Below are 17,656 nucleotides of genomic sequence, written 5' to 3' on the forward strand. Positions count from 1 at the left end.
GTCGTGTGATCGCTGTGTTCAAGCCTCGTTGCTTAAATATACCATGGCAACTGTGGCAAGCTGGATGCGGATAGATCCTTGCCGCTAGTCCTAATTGGGACGTAGATGTTGTTTTTGGAGATCCTACAGTGCATCACAGTCGCGAGCTTCTAAATAGAGCATGGTCTATTTGTTTTCGTTACATTTCCTGCAAGCATAAGATTGTGCTAATTGGTTGGCGAACATTGATAGTGATCTTGAGTGAGGTCCTCGCATCTTTAGTCATTCTCTTGAGGGTCCTTTTGCTTCACTGTTTGTTAACCAGGGTTGTTCCTTTTGTGCTAGTCGTGTGTGTGTGTGTGTGTGTGTGTGTGTGTAAAACTTTGACTTGTTTTGTTATAATAATAATAATTAAAAAAAAAACAGCACACTGATTTTGATACGTGGAATCCTATTTAGCTGCTTATGCAAGTAATGTAGATATTTTTATTTTTTGGTATATTTATTTTTATATTTTAAAAGTGTTTTTAAAATAAAATAAATTTTTTTACTTTAAATTAATTATTTCTTTAGTATTTATAGATTATTTTGATGTATTATAAATAATATATCAATATTAAAAATATATAAAAATATTTTTTTAAATAAAAACAATTTAAAATTTAATTTTACTTCTTCCAATATCTCGTTAACCAATGACAGTACTCCAGGGCACTAATTGGATGCTTCCAGTTTACGCGCGCATAGGGACATGCATATTATATTATAATTATTATAAAGAAACTGCTTGTGCGTGTTGGTCCTTTGCATCAACAAAAAGACGTGTTGTCTGATTATGTTTTATATATATATATATATATATATATATATATATATATATATATATATAAGGAAATAAGGACGGATGACCAGATTATTTACTCCTTGAAAAGAAAAAAAATACATAAAACAAGGCCCAAACGTACGGGTTTGGACTCAAAGGCCCACTGGACTCTTTTTTAAAAAAAATCCAGCGCTAAGACACCAGAGGCCTGCAAAAATGGGCTCTTTTTTGGGATTATTTTTACATTGTAATTTTTTTTTATTTTGTATTTAGATTAAAAATAAATTTATTATTATAACTCGAATAGAAAGTTTTATGGGTTAAACTACCACGTTTAAGTTTATTTAATATATTATTGTTTCAATATTATTTTTTTAAAAATAGCATATTGAAGGGTTTTTTTTCCAAGCATTTAGTTTATTTTGAATTTGTACTTCTTATATGCTTTTTCTTTTTTTCTATGGGATTAATTTTTTATAAGATTTTTATAGTTTCATGATCCAGATCATGAGTGTAGAAGATTAATATGAGTTGACTCGGGTCACTTAATTGTTCCCCGTGTCTATGTTTTCCAAAAACAAATTCATCTTATATTTTATTTATTTGGTTTTCTTTCGGTTCCATCCTTTATTTTTCTTTCTTTTCTTATCTTATATTTAGGTTTAAAAAATTACTAAATATTTTTAATAATATTAATGAAGATTAAATATCTTCAAAACCTTTTTTTTTTCTTGAATATAAAACTATGCATCATCTCGACTCCTTTTCTTTTTTGCATGATCCATCCAATAGTTTTTGAGCTGCCAAATGAGCCCATGACCAGAGGTGTCTTTTCCGAGTTACAAAGGGCAGGTTAGCTCTCAGTTGAGATCCATTAAGACAAGGGACACGTTGAAATCAATTCAGCAACAGCTCATCATCATTTTTTAATCTATAATTTTCTTATTAACAGTATATTCTTAAATCACATAAGTATATCATTTATGATTTATTTCACAATTAATTTTAAACAAATCCTTAACCGTGCTATTATTTTATACAATAATATTATTGAAATGTTGTGTTGTTTGATATATTAAAGAAATTGTTATATTCAACTTTTCACTAACCATGTTATTGTTTTATACAGTGATATTATTGAAATGTTGTGTTAATTGATATATTAAAGAAATTATTATATTTGACTTTTCACACAAATTAACAACCCTATATTCTGTAATAATGATAAAAAAAAGTCTTTAATACTACTGTTAGAAAATAACTTATATATTAGATAAATAAATAAAAAGAATTTTATTCTACATTTAAAAAATAAAAAGTTTTATTTTGCCTTATAATATAAAGAATATCAAAATAATAGATTTGGATGGTGGAGGGAAGACTTGAAAAACAAGTCACTTTTTCTTTCTCTTTATATATATATATATATATATATATATACACACACACACACACACTGCATACGCATACATTAAGAAAAAATCATAGAAAAAAAATAAAGACTAATTAATGCAAACAGTGGCAGATCCTCGAAGGGACATGAGAGGGCAACAAGCTTCCTAGGTTTTGAATAACATTACAGTTGGTCCATACACTTTTAAAAGTTACAATTTTATTCCTGACGTTGTATTTAATTAGATGACTTCGTGTGAATGGCAGAGTTATATATTGGTCCTCGGTTCTTAAGAGAATAAGTTTATGTATATTTATAAAGTAAAACCCTTAAATTGTCCGATAAGTCAATACATAGGATGGAGAAAAATAATTGTTTTTATTAAAAACTTTTATAAAATGCTAGATTTTTTATTGCTTAGGTTAAACATGTGTTCAACTTGAATAAAAATAACTATTTTGTTCAGATTATATATGCACATGATTTAAATAAGAATGGTAAATTTATAAATAAAATATTATATATATGAACAGTATTATTGGTATTTTGATCAGGATCCGCCATTGAATTCGAAAATTTGAAATATATTATATAGCACAGTGTCATGATTCTATGTGGACTCAAAATTTCAAAGATAACGATTGCGTTTGTTTTTTTAATAGTTTTTGTGGTTGTAATTTTAAAAAAATAAATTTTAAAAAAATATGATTAGATGTTGTTAATTGGATTTAGATACGTATTTGGTAAAAATTATGATTAAGGTTTATGTGCAACAAAAAACATGTATAAAATGTTTGGTAGTTGTGTGGTTGTGGTTGCGGGTTGTGGTTGCAGTTGCTTTTCAAAATCTTTTTACTTGGAAGTGCATCAAAATAATTTTTTTATTTTTTTAAAATTATTTTTGATATCAGCGCATCAAAATGATCTGAAAACACAAAAAAAAATATTAATTTGAAGTAAAAAAAATATTTTTTTTCAAAAGTGCTTTTAAAACGCAAAAACAAACAGAGTTTTAAGAAACTCAGTTACAAAAGCATGTAAAAGCTTATTCTTAAAAAATACATTTGAAACTCAATTTTTTAGTGGGTCCCACAGTAAAAAACACAGTTTGATGTGTTACCAAATACCTTACTGTGTTTTTTGCACCGCAAACGTAAAAGCTGTAAGTAAAAAAATGCGGCCTCATAGTGTATTGGCAAATATGGGTGCGGTCTTCGTAAAATGCTTATTTATAAAATCAAAAGCTTGAATATCACTTAACATAATAGTGATATATCCATATTTTTATTTATGATTGTCTTCCTCGGCTTTGGCTCAGCATAGATATGACAGAATTTATCAAAAAATCATCTCAACTTAAAAATTTAAATTGTTAAGTGAGGTTCTAAGATATGTTTTATATTATTCCCTAACACACCCCCTAAAGTGAAAGCCCCTTAGGCTTGAAAATTTCATAGACCTACATTGCCTTATATTTAATTTTTATCAAATAAATATAGATTGTGAGATTCAAACTTGTGACCGCAAGGTCATCAAGGCTCTTATACTTTATCAAAAAATAATCTCAACTCAAAAGCTTAAGCTGTTAGATAAGGTTTCAATATATAATTTATATTATTTTCTAACAAGATTATTCTAGATGAATGAGAATGTTCTCTTATATATAAATTTCAATCACCATATAATTTTTTTTATTTCAATACTTTTTTTAAAATAATAATAATAATAATAAAATATAGCAATTTTATTAGTGATTTAAATCAACTAATATATCACTATCTCAATGTGATAAACCTAGATTTAACATACCAAAAACTCAAAGTCTCAAGCAACTTGCATGAGCTCAACCGCCTATAGACTTAACTTGGAGGCTTTCATAGGCTCAATATTGAAGAATAACTCAGCATTATGGGCTCAACCTTGGGGAAAAGCTAATCCCTCATGAGCCCAACTATATTTTAGATTATACTCTCCTTGCATCTTTAATTATATAAAAAATCTCTCATTGTATTAATGTTTGTGTAATGATATCTTTCATCAATACATATGCAAATGATATTTATCTCTTATTAATGCTATCATGACAAAATAACAAATTTACCCATTCTTTTCACACACAAAAATAACTCATAAGTTGTAACTACCTTACAAATCCTTCAAGTTTCATATTCACAATCTTTATTCTTTACTGTACGTATATTTTTAGAACATCTCACTCTCAGAATATCATTACACTCTCTCTCACTTTAAAAAATACTTAACTATTTTAGAATCCTCAAATCTAACAAACAAAACATTTTGCAAATATTCTTGACTTATCATGCACTATGCATGAGCCACCAACTATTTTGACTAGAAGGAATGAAGCAGGTTGTCAATTACCTACCACATAAGCTTTATTGTTGAGCTATTTGGATTTTTTGATACATCATCACAAATAGTAAAATAACATGAATTGTAAATTGTTATAAAACCTTTTTTTATAATAGTGAAGTATAAAAATATATTTGAAAACAAGTGGTTTTTTTCATGAAAGTTTTTAAAAATTTAGAGAATCATCTAAAATGGGATCCTTTTTTTATGGATCATGTACACGGTTAAACTTATAGCATCATAGAGTAATAGGAGAATCTAACCCCTCAACTACAAAAAAATATCAAGAAAAAAGAAGAAGAAGGTATAGATCTCTTGCAACCCGCGAGAGACAATCATCATCATAACTCAATAAAGGAGTGGTAGAGAATAATATAAATCATATCCTGAGACCTCACCTAATAGTTTAAGCTTTTGGGTTGAATTAGTTTTTTTACATGGTATCAAAACCTTGATGACTAAGTAGTCACGAGTTCGAATCTCACCATCTCCATTCATTTGATAAAAATTAAGCACATGTAATATGAGTCTGTTCAAGTTTCAAGTCCAAAGAGCTTTCACTTTAAGGGATGTGTTAGATAATAATATAAATTATATTTTGGAACCTCACCTAACAGTTTAAATTTTTAGATTGAGTTTAAGTTTTTAGATTGAATTGATTCTTTGACAAAGAGTATGAAAACCGTATTCAAAAGACTAAACATCTTAACAAAATAAGAATTTGGATGCAAATCAAATTTATATCGAAAACCTATATTAGATTTTAGACTAAAACATGAGAGAGAGATTTCCTGGTAATGTCGGTATTGTGACCTTGCGTGCGGCGTGGTTTAGTTTTATCCAAATGCCCCAAAAGAAACATCACCTTACGTGCGGGTAAGCACCTTTCTTTCTTTTCTTTTTTTTATCCTGTTGTAAACGTGGAATTAGATAGTGTTTATTCTATTATATTTATAGCTTTATTTTTTTTTAATTCAAATCTTCTCATATTTGTAAAGAAACATGAGAGACACTGTCTTAAATCTAATCATTCATTCTAATTTCAGTAATCTGAATTATATGAAATAGTTAAATATTACTATATTTATTATGTACTAAATCATACGTATTTAATTTAATAAATCATATTTTAAAAAAATACGATAATCGTGTTTTTTTTTAATTGTCTTTTTTAAAATAATAAATGGGACTCGCAAGAAAACTTTGCCTCCACTTCTTAATGGTGGCTTTGAATCTGGCCATGAAACAGGCAGAATTCAGCTGAAGAAGACGTTAAAAGTAACGTCAATTCGACGTAAACTTGAAAGAGACTTTTTCCTTGTACAATTCTCTGCTTTGTTGCATCTTTTGAATTCTCACAAGGAAGATTCTTCGAACCTTAAATAGCTTCTACTGGATATGTTGCCGCCATTTGCCGCAGGCAGAACAATTCTTCGAACCTTAAAAATTATGTTTCAAGTCATATATTAAAATGAGAATTTAAATAATATGAAAAAGTAACAATGAAAAAAAAAACTATATTTGATCCTATTTGAATTATTAAACAACTTAATACTGACATAACTTAAAAAAACAAGAAAAAAAAGCCAAACTTAAAAAAAAAAAACAATCTACTTACAAAAATAAGGAGAAAACCAAGAAAACATAAACGAATCTTTTAAATATAATCTAATCTAATCCAAAAAACTTGCAATATGTTAAGTTATGGATTCGAGTTCATTTAAAAAGATCATCAAATTTAATTTTGAATAATAAAATCATTGAAAAAACTATTAATAAAAAAACTTGCAGAAGAAAAAGAACAAAAAAAAATAGAGCTAAAATCTGACAAAAAAAACCCAGTAAGGATGAAATTTGAAAAGAAAAACTATCCCAAACAAGAAAATTGCAATTCAAAAAATTAGTATCAAACTTGAAAGATTAAAAAATCACAGGGGATGAAATTAAAAATAATTTGTAATATGATAGATTATTTCTAGATTAAAAAATAGTAGGGGTGAAGTAGAAAAAAAATTATCGAGGGTTAACCCAATAGAATCAAATAGAAAAAAAATAAAAATAGAAGTTTAACAAAGAGAGAATTAAACCCAAAAAATAACAAAAAAGAGTTAAAAAAGGATAAAAAATAGGAAAACATCAATTTAGAAAAAGAAAAAAACTCACAGGAGGTAAAATTGAAAACATTTATAAAAACCAAATAAACCTGGACAAACATCCTAAACAAGGTCAAATCTTAAAAAGCTTGCAACATATGAAACCTTATATCCGGTTATATCAAGAAGTTTATTACAAGCCAATTTTAAAAAATAAATTTTAAAATCTTGTCAAAGCAAAACAAAAGGTAACAAAAAAAAGCCTCAAGCAAACCCCACAACCAACCCAAATCAACAAATCAAACACATGACCTTGGATATAAAATTGAGATGATCCTATAAATATGAAAGCGAAAAAAAATACCGGCAAAAATAAAATTAAAAAAATACTTTTAAAAAAGACAGAAGTCGACTCAGGCTAATTTTTTAGATTTATGACCCGGTTCATAAGACCGGGGTGACCCCATTAAAAGCACACTCAAAAAAATAAGTAGAAATTTGTTTAACCAGATAAATATTGAGGGATGAAATTGAAAAAGAAAATCAATATAAAAACAATGCAAAAAAAATATCAATTAAAAGAATTAGAAATAAATTCGACATAAAAATTAAATGAAATTAAATGTTTAGAGAAAAATCAAATGAAATTAAATGTTCAGGGATGTAATTGTAAGAAACAAATCCATTAAAAACATAATTAAAAAAATAGTAATTAAAAGAATCATGACCAAACTTGATATAAAAATTAAATGAAAATAAATGCTTAGGGATGGAATGGAAAAAAAAAACAAATCAATCAATCAACAAAACAAAACAAATAACAATTAAAAGAACAAAGATTAAATTTGAAAACAAATTAAAAAAATCAAATGATGAGGAATGAAATCAAAAATAAAATCCAATTAGAAATAATCAATGTAATTAAAATAATTGTAAATAAGAGGATAAAGACTAAATCAAAGAAAAAATAAATTGAAAAACTGATATGATTTTTTACATGTCAACATGTAATATGAGGAAGAAATAGAAGGGAGGGAAAAGAAAGAAAGAAAGCAATTTGGGGGTCAAATCATGTCGAACCAATATACACGCCCCCCAATAATTTAGGGTTAAATCATCCCTAACTACTACACGCGCCACCCAAAACAAGAAAGAACATTGAATCGAATCAAATAATACGATATAATCATGATCACAACCACTAGAGTTAATCGCATACGTTGTAAGAAGACGACAAAGTGATATTTTGTTATTTGTAAAAAACTGAAAACACTCTAGATAGACTCATTATCAATTTTTTTTTACCTTTTCTGTTATTATTTTACTTGTCACTGTATTTATTGTTGTTATATGTTTTTTTATTTATATTATTTAAATTACTAGAATTTTTAGTATCTTTTCATGTATAATTTTTTTTTAACCAGCCCGAGTCACCGCAAATCCAAGTCTAACCCTACTTCCTTTCTAACCACATTAAGAGTACTAACTTTGCATTATGTATTGGATAGAGTTGGATGGGCATAGATTTGATTGATTGTGAAATATCTTGCTTCTGGTTGGATTACTTATTTTCTTTTTATCTTGTCGACTCCAGAAGTATTGGCCCTCGTACTCACAAATCATTGAAGTCACACCAAAGGCCGCCGGCAATGGAGAATTGCTCTGTATTTTAAAAATATTTTTGAAAGAAATGAAATTTTTTTATTTTTAATTAATATTTTTTAGTAGTTTCCAATTTTTTATATATTAATATTAAAAATAATTTTAAAAAATAAAAAATATTTGTTTTAAAATAGATTCCAAGCCAGATATAAATAAATAAAAACCAAACATAAAAAGTGAAACCGAAAACAGTGTTCAGGTCCTTCCATTGTTTTGACAACCTAACTAGATCTCCTCTCTCTATTTCCTATATGAATCCGATCCCCTTCTCTGTCTCCAACTCCAAGCCAAATTCTGCATCATCAGACTTCCACTTACCTAACATCTCCTTGTCACTTCTTACTATTTCTAATTTTACAAAAGTCCCTCGTCCTCATTACTAAACAACTAGCCTCCAAGAAATAATAACTTAAGAGAGACACAGATAGAGACTCCTGGTCCTCTCCATCAATGGCTACCATGTCTACTCTCTTCACCAAAACCTCTTACAGTTCTCACTCTCTCCCAAAACCACTCAATACCCACTTTAGCCCCACCCTCAAGCTATCATTTGCCCCCAAAACCCAATGGAAACGGGTCAGGATTCAAGCCGGGTTGATCGACCCAGATGGTGGGAAACTTGTTCAACTATTCGCTGAAAAGTCGCAACAAGATCTTAAAAAGAAAGAGGCAATTTCATTGCCTAAGGTTAAGTTAACAAAGATTGATATTCAATGGGTGCATGTTTTAAGCGAGGGCTGGGCAAGCCCTCTCCGCGGATTCATGAGAGAATCCGAGTTCCTCCAAACACTTCATTTCAACTCGCTCCGTTTGGAAAACGGGTCGGTTGTTAACATGTCGGTGCCTATTGTGCTCGCTATTGATGATTTGCAGAAGCAGGGTATTGGCGAGTCCAAAAGGGTCGCTCTTGTTGACTCTGATGACAATACCATTGCCATTTTCAACGAGTAAGAGTAACTTTTCTCTTGTTGGATTTTATGCTATTTGCATGTTTCAGCTGCATTGATGGAAAACGAATATGAAGGGCAAAATTCTATATTCGTGTTTGAAAGTGATAATGAATATGAATACCTAAAGTTTTGATTTGAATGGTCTAACTTATAATGGTTTTATGAAAATTTTATTTTACAAAGTTCCGTTTTATTTTCAGTGATGGACTGTGCTTTCCTTTTATTTTTAAGTTATAGTATTGATTTCACTATATGTGTTTAAAATTTAATCAGAGTGTAGATGTGGGGATTGGAATTTTAATTTTTTCAGCTTATGGTTTTTAGATTAATTGAATTTGATTTCCTGGTATAAAATAACATGACCTCGGTTATTCTTGGAGGTTAAGATGTTATCCCTGATCTGGTGTTTCTTTGTTAATTTGACTCCAGTCCTTCTGTTATATGGTCTAATATAAATCATATTCTTGATTTGGTTATTGATTTCATATATCAGTAAATTAAATTGTTTCCTTTGCCATTTCAAGCTATCAATACTGTAAATTTTCATTTCGTCCAATTTAAGATTGAAGTTCAACAAATATTAATCGTTGTTTCTTGTTTGAATTGTTTTCTAAAAACTTACTGTTTCAAGTGTACCTCTATGATCCACCATTGCAAATCCCAAATGTACAAACTATTTCTGCTTGTTGTATTCTCTCTCATCTGGTGGTTACTTTACTTAGGATGCATGATTCCTTCACAACTGTTGCAAAGGTCTGTGTTTAACCCTAACTGAAAATTTTCCATGCCTTGTTACTTGACAATGATGTCTAAAAGAATAGATGAATGAACAAAATTGTCCTGGCTCGTGGTTTAGTCTAGTTTTAATGTGATTTATTGTGTACTTTATGCATAAATTATAGTCTTTCTTTTACCGAACATGCTAGGACAAGTCTACCAGAAACAGAAATGTAACATATGTCCACTAGTGTTCATAATTGCTAAAGGCATACAAGTTAGATGATTGTTCTGCAAGTCATAGATTGTGTATTTTATGCTATCCAATTTTTATCAATGATGAAGAAACTACTAATGGATTAACTTATATCCTCATTTATTTATCTGTTTGTTTGTTTCAGTATAGAGATTTATAAGCACCCCAAAGAAGAACGGATTGCGAGAACATGGGGAACTAGTGCTCCTGGTTTACCTTACGCTGAAGAAACTATAGCTAAGTCTGGGAACTGGCTGATTGGAGGGGACTTGGAAGTTTTAGAACCAATCAAGTATCATGATGGCCTTGATCATTTTCGGTTGTCACCTGCAGAACTCCGTGAAGAATTCACTAGGCGTAATGCAGATGCTGTCTTTGCATTCCAGCTCAGGAATCCCGTGCACAATGGACATGCTTTACTCATGACAGATACTCGCAGACGGCTTCTTGAGATGGGCTATAAGAATCCCATCCTTTTGCTTCATCCACTAGGAGGCTACACAAAAGCAGATGATGTTCCACTCAGCTGGAGAATGAAGCAACATGAGGAGGTATGTGCAATTAAACTCTCTTCCCTGCCATTTGCTTTTCTCTACATAGATTCATTTGTTGTTGATTTATTTTACTGATTTTGTTTGATGATGATGATACATTCTCAGGTGCTTAAGGATGGTGTCCTTGATCCAGAAACAACTGTGGTTTCAATATTCCCATCTCCCATGCAATATGCTGGTCCAACTGAGGTGCAGTGGCATGCAAAAGCTCGGATTAATGCAGGAGCTAACTTTTACATTGTTGGCAGGGATCCAGCTGGAATGAGCCATCCAGTTGAGAAGAGAGATTTATATGATGCTGATCATGGGAAGAAGGTGTTGAGTATGGCCCCAGGACTGGAGCGTTTAAACATTCTTCCTTTCAGGGTATGTATCTTCTTATCATCAAGTCTTTTGATATTGCTCTTGTAACCTTAATTTGAAAAACTCATGGTGATTGTAATTGGATGCAGGTTGCTGCATATGATAAGACTCAGGGTAAAATGGCATTCTTTGATCCCTCGAGGCACGGAGACTTCCTCTTTATATCTGGCACAAAGGTATGTAGCCAACTTATTTTTTCAATTCTGTGATTGTCTAAAAGATATTAGAAACAAGCGGAGGAACAAAATATGAGGAAGAAGTTTTGGACCGAGTGGGACAGAAACTTCATAATTTTCATTTATATATAATTATGTTGATCTTTTGGCTGCATATCACAACGCTTGGTTGTATCCTGCAGATGCGAACACTTGCAAAGAACAAAGAGAACCCTCCCGATGGATTCATGTGCCCTGGTGGCTGGAAAGTGTTGGTTGAATACTATGACAGTTTGACACTGGCAGGCAATGGCAAAGTCCCAGAACCTGTCCCAGCTTAAATGGAGTTAAGGATTTGTTGTACCATACTGTTATGCCATCTGGTTGGGAGATACTGTAAAACTTATTCATCTCCATCATGTGCTCCAGCGCTTGTATAGATTCTCTGTCCAGATATCTAATAAAATCATGAGGCACTGGAGCAGGGACAAAAAACTTGCCTCAATTTGCAATTAGATGCCTGCTGTGGCATCTCGCATTGGCACACTAGCATGTGTGTTGGGCGCATTGTATCATACTGTGGTTGTGATTCTATAAAAGACATGGTGTGTTTGTTTAATTTTTTGGGTACTTGTTGAAAACTCAGTAGCCACAGCACACATGAATTGAAAGAATCCCAAACGAGGGATGCTGATGTCTTGACTCTTGAGCTACAAGATTTCTGAGGAAAGTGTACGCTTCTGGAACCGGTTTTTTACCGTGTGTCCTGAAGTGGTAGACCTCAATTACATCAAGTACCTGACAAATATCCCAACATATTTTATAATTAAACTATAGGAATTTGTAATACCAACTAATATCTAACTTCTGTATAGGAAACATGCAGAGGGGAAAACATAAGAAAGATGACAAAAAACCGCTACTTGAAATTAGATTCTTAAAATATTACCATGTGAACATATAATATTTACGTCTATTTTGTGTACAGGACACACAAGAAAACTGAAGAAAAATGATGACGAATTGGTAAGCTAACCAAAATCAATCTAGCTCAATACTAGAAGAAACAGAATAGAGACTTCACATACAAAACAAATCTCTGGAAAAAGAATTTGCAAGCTGCTGTTTCTGTTCTTGAAGAACTTCAAGATCATACATTCACAGAAGATGATGATGATGAAATTGAGGTCATCTGAAAAGAAGAGCAAATTATTACGCCTACATGCATATTTTGTTTTAATTGATTACGCTACTTTTGATCAGAAATATATCCTTATTCTAAATAACAAATCCAATTATCAAAATGACTCTTACAGAATAACAACAGCATAACGGATGTTATACGGTCGAACAATCCCCTGCTTGGTATGCTGACTACTTGGGGACTATCTTTAACAAATACCGATTAACATCCCCTGCTCGGTAAGATCAACCATGTTGGGCAGTTTCACGCGCTAGCTTAGCATATAAGAAAGCAAGAAACACGTAACAAATGCGCTTTTATTAATGTTAAGAGCATCATTTCTGATTCAATATAGCAAATATATTAAGTATTCACCAAAATGCGAATCTAATTGGAAACCATATAGCTTCTAATGAGGTTCTAAAATATAGACAATAAGTAATTAATAATCTGTATCTTTCTAAACCCTAATCAGGGTGGAAAAGATATGAAAAAAATAAAAGAATCATATGACTTCGACGGTTTATTTCTTCCAAGTGAGATAGCTGAAAATTGGTTTCTCTGGAACAGGTATGCACTTGACAACCCAACCGATTGGCCATGATAGTGCTGCGATTCCGATACAGGCACCCCATTGGCCCCAGTTCAACCTCTCCGTGTCTGCAAATTTCTTCAAAAATTCCACCATCAGCACCTGTAGGAGAATGGTTATACCAATGATTCCTAGAAACAACTTGTTCTTGTGTATCCCTTTGAAAACATTCTTCTCCTCCAGCTTCCTTGCATTGAATTCGTTGAACACTTGGCACAGTACAAAAATGTTGAAGATCAAAGTATCATTTACCCTTTCAGTCAACCCGAAGATGGGTTCTCCCTTGAACTGGAGTGTCAAGAGGATAGCTATCTGATACAAAGCTTGAGATAGTAGGTTCCTCCACATGATGTTGGTGATAAGTGGCTCAGTCCTACCCACTGGGGTTTTTTTCATGAGCTCCTGGGTAGGCTGCTCAGTAGCTAGAGCCAGAGCACCCAATGTGTCCATAATCAGATTCACCCACAACAACTGGACTGCTGTTAGTGGTACTTCACCTGCTGAAACTGCTGCTACAAAGTTGATAACAAGAGCGGCAACATTTACTGTGAGCTGGAACTGAATGAATTTCTGTATGTTGCTGTAGACACATCTACCCCACCTCAAAACAGTGGCTACCGAAGCGAAATTATCATCCAAAATGACAATATCTGAGCTTTCTTTAGCCACTTCAGTGCCTTGAATTCCCATAGATAGTCCAATATCAGCTTCCTTCAATGCTGGTGCATCATTTGTGCCATCACCAGTTACTGCCACCACATGACCTTTTTGTTTCAGGCACTGTACCATGAGAAGTTTATCAAATGGAGAAGACCTTGCCATCACGCAGATTTTATCGACCTTCTCCATTCTTTGCTCGTGTGTATAATTTCGGAACTCTTCTCCTTCTACCACAGCTCCATTGATATTCTCTGCACCATATTCGAGTATTCCACACTCAATCGCTATCGCTCTCGCAGTGAAAACATTATCACCAGTGATCATTTTGATGTTAACTCCAGCATGTTGACAATCATCAACAGCTTTCTTCACCCCAGGTCTAATTGGATCCTTGATACCCACAAGTCCTAATAGTGTGAAGCTGTCTTCTTGGAGCCTTTTATCTTCCTTTCCATCTTCATATTGCTCCTCCGATAATTGTTTATGCGCAAATGCAATGCAACGAAGGCTATTAGCTGCCATAACTTGGATAATTTGCTTGAATGTATTCCTTTCTCCGACATCCATGTCTTTTATTAATCCAGAAGCATCATAGTAACTCGAGCACATTGCTAGGATCATCTCCGCTGCTCCTTTCCAGTGGACGTGGATTGTGTTGTCCACTTTTTTCCTGGACAAAACACCGCTCCTTTTCTTCTGTGAATTGAAGGCTTCGACATAGAGAATCGTAAAACTATGCTTCATTTGCTCCATATCCATGTTCAGTTCATGGATAGCCCAAGAAAGAATTGCTTTTTCAGTGGGACTACCTGAGAAAACAAACTTAGATTCTGGACTTTCTCTGTAAGCGCTACCAGTCGTATTCAGAGCAACCCCTTGTTGTATCAATTCAAGAACATATGGAGAAATAGAAGGACTGCTCTGTTCCATCGATTCTCGACCCAGCCAAAACTTCGTCACCTTCATCAGGTTCATTGTAAGAGTGCCTGTTTTGTCCGTGCAAATTGTGGTGGCAGAGCCCATAGTCTCACAAGCGGAAAGCTTCCTCACCATTGCTTGATCTTTCATCATTCTTTTCATTGAATAAGCAAGAGTGAGCGTGACTGCCAATGGTAATCCTTCAGGAATTGCAACCACAATTATGGTCACTGCTGCAGCTACAATCCCCACCACCGCATTCACTATATCATCAGCCTTGGTCTTGCTACCATTGAATTCCTTATTCCCACTCTCATCCTGTGTATTCCCAGTGAAGTAGCGAACCAACAAAACTACAAGAACAAGAAAAGCCACAGTCAATCCAACCATACCTATCGATGAGGTTAGCTTATTGAGCCTAGCTTGTAAAGGTGTTTGTTCATCTGTGTCGCGACTGATGTGGCTCATCATTTCTCCCCATGTCGTGTTCATGCCAACTGAAGTAACAAGCATTTGACCGTAGCCATCAGCCACCTTGGTGCCAGAGACCAAGAATGGATTTTTCTTGTGATTGATTTCCACATGATCGCTCTCTCCTGTCATGCTGGATTCGTCTATTTGTAAGGAATGCCCATTAATGAACAATCCATCAGCAGGAACCTGATCTCCAATCTTTAGACAGACGACATCCCCCACAACAATTTCAAATATTGAAACTTCTTGTCTTCGCCCGCTTCTCACAACATCAATTTTGATATTACTGCTGATTTTCGACAACTTATCAAACTGTCTATTTTGTCTATAATTACTTATAGCAGAGACAGCAATGACAAGAAAAACAGCAACGAAAATGCTGCCACCATCATACCAACCTTCCTTTAGACCATGCTCTTTGACACCGAATCCAAGAGAAAGCGCTGCGCAGCCTAAAAGAATGGCAATGGTAAGATCTTTAAACGCTTCCACTACAAAATGTAAAAGGCCCTTTGTTGGTGGTTTCTTATACGTGTTGGAACCGAATGCTTGCTGTCGGCGAGCAATGTCCTCAGCACCGCCATAGATGCCACCATCTTTGTCGGTTCCAATGGCAGAAGCAACACCAACAGTGCCACCAAAATTCTGAAGTTGGTGGAGGTCTTTCTTGTTAACAAGCTCTGCAAGACTTGATTGATGAATCTTGAAGTGCTCACTGTCTAAATTAATGTTTAGTGAAGTATAAGACGGAGAGGAAGAAATGTTGGTGGGCCTTTTGAGCTGAACAACTGGTATTTTCGCTAGAGAGTAAATGGTCCTAGAACAATAGATAGTTGCAAAAGCTAAAAGCCATCTTTTGTTGGGTTTGCTAAGGGTGGCAGGGACATCAAGTAAACGTTCAATGCAAACCATGTTTGCATGCAGATGGGGGGCCATGTATAATTTCAAAAGCTAGCAGAAAATGGAATAATGACAGATAGGAGAAACAGAAATGACACTTGACAAATTAAAGAAAGGATTAAGCTGTATTAACCTACCAAAAACCAAAGAAGAAACGTAGCTGGAGGCCTACGTTCCGTGGGGATGTAGGAGTCAATGCAGATTAACACTCAATTCTAATTAAAAGATCGATGTAATTAACAATAAACAATGCTGTGATGATTTTTATGGTTGCTGGTTGCCTGGTTCTATATATAGGGAGCCTCTTAGGCGGTGAACGCGTCAAGGAAGTGTAAAATGAGTTGGAAAGGAAGAATTAGATTCCTGGTGTGGTTCCTTGCTTGTAGTTTCTGCAACAAGCAGGTGGCTAACGAAGAGGGAATAAAGATAGAGTATGTGTATCCAATAGCATAGCTTAGCTTAGCATTTTTGCTGTTTATGGATTGTCTCGTGGATTAGGTTTTTGAGGCCCAACAAGCCCAGAGGAACAGTCCAATTCTTAGCTTCACGGTATTTGACCAGTCAAACGCGGTCGGAAAAACGAATTGAAAAAAGGGATGCTACGGCTGTCTTACCGTTAAAGATACCAAACTTGTTGTCACGTTTCATTATAATCTTCTTCTACTTCTTCTTGCATATATTTTAAGTAATTTCATGGATTGTGTTATTAAATTAATAACTATATAAATTTTTAGTAATTTTAATTTATAATTATTAAAAAGTAAATTCAAGATCTAACCAGTTAAACTATTTTTCAGAATTAATTTTCTATTTAATGTATATAAAAATATAATAAAAAATATTTTTAAAGTTTTTTTTAAAAAAAATATATTAAAAAAATATATTTTTTTATTTTAAAAACATTATTTTGATATCAATATATTAAAACAATCTTAAAATATAAAAACAATTTAAAAAATTATAAAATACAAGTTGTATTGCAATCCCAAGTAACCTCCTAAAAAGAAGCTTCATGCTTTTCAGTGCACAAAAGAAAAGAGTAATATAAAAATCACCAAAAGAAGAAGAAGAAGAAATGTTTGATAGAATTAAAATTTTCTATTATTTTATGAAAAGTTAATGACTCAAAATCTATTACTTTTCTTAACTTACTTTCTATAAAATAGCAAAATATTGAAAAATAATTTTGAATATACAATTAGAAAATAGATACAACTATATACTAAAAATGATTTCTAACTCATTGTTATGATATAACTATACAGTGGTTGGAAATTAATTTATTTTCTTCTATCTTGCAGGAATATTTGTGCTTTTCAGAGCAAAAAACATATAATATAAAAATTACCTAAGACAAAAACAATATTTGGTAAAATTAAGATTTTTGTATTAAAATTTAATAAATCAATTATATCTAAATTTATTTTTTACAATATAATCAAATACTGAAAAATAATTTCTAGCTAAGTTTTATTATTATGATGTTTCCTTAGTCGGAGAGTAATCTATTTTCTTCTTGGGAATCAAACGAACGAGGCTGACTTTTAAACTTGTCAGTCCACAATGTATATGTCGGCATGCTCTGGGCCTTTCTATTAAGGATAGCCCAAG

General features: G+C 32.6%; 2 protein-coding genes across 2 annotated transcripts; one reads left to right on the plus strand and one right to left on the minus strand.

Annotated features, from left to right (window-relative positions):
- The first annotated feature begins 8,497 nt into the window (after window positions 1-8,497).
- On the plus strand, window positions 8,498-11,937 carry LOC133697589 (ATP sulfurylase 1, chloroplastic-like). Its single transcript, XM_062120242.1, has 5 exons — window positions 8,498-9,270; window positions 10,392-10,797; window positions 10,906-11,166; window positions 11,253-11,339; window positions 11,522-11,937. The coding sequence occupies exons 1-5, from the start codon at window positions 8,774-8,776 to the stop codon at window positions 11,657-11,659; spliced, it is 1,389 nt and encodes a 462-aa protein (XP_061976226.1). The 5' UTR covers window positions 8,498-8,773; the 3' UTR covers window positions 11,660-11,937.
- Window positions 11,938-12,798: 861 nt separating this feature from the next.
- On the minus strand, window positions 12,799-16,457 carry LOC133696463 (putative calcium-transporting ATPase 13, plasma membrane-type). The gene has a single exon (XM_062118653.1). The coding sequence runs from the start codon at window positions 16,079-16,081 to the stop codon at window positions 13,025-13,027; it is 3,057 nt and encodes a 1,018-aa protein (XP_061974637.1). The 5' UTR covers window positions 16,082-16,457; the 3' UTR covers window positions 12,799-13,024.
- Window positions 16,458-17,656: the final 1,199 nt, after the last annotated feature.

This window comes from Populus nigra, chromosome 6 (assembly GCF_951802175.1).
Source record: "Populus nigra chromosome 6, ddPopNigr1.1, whole genome shotgun sequence".
Taxonomy (NCBI): domain Eukaryota; kingdom Viridiplantae; phylum Streptophyta; class Magnoliopsida; order Malpighiales; family Salicaceae; genus Populus; species Populus nigra.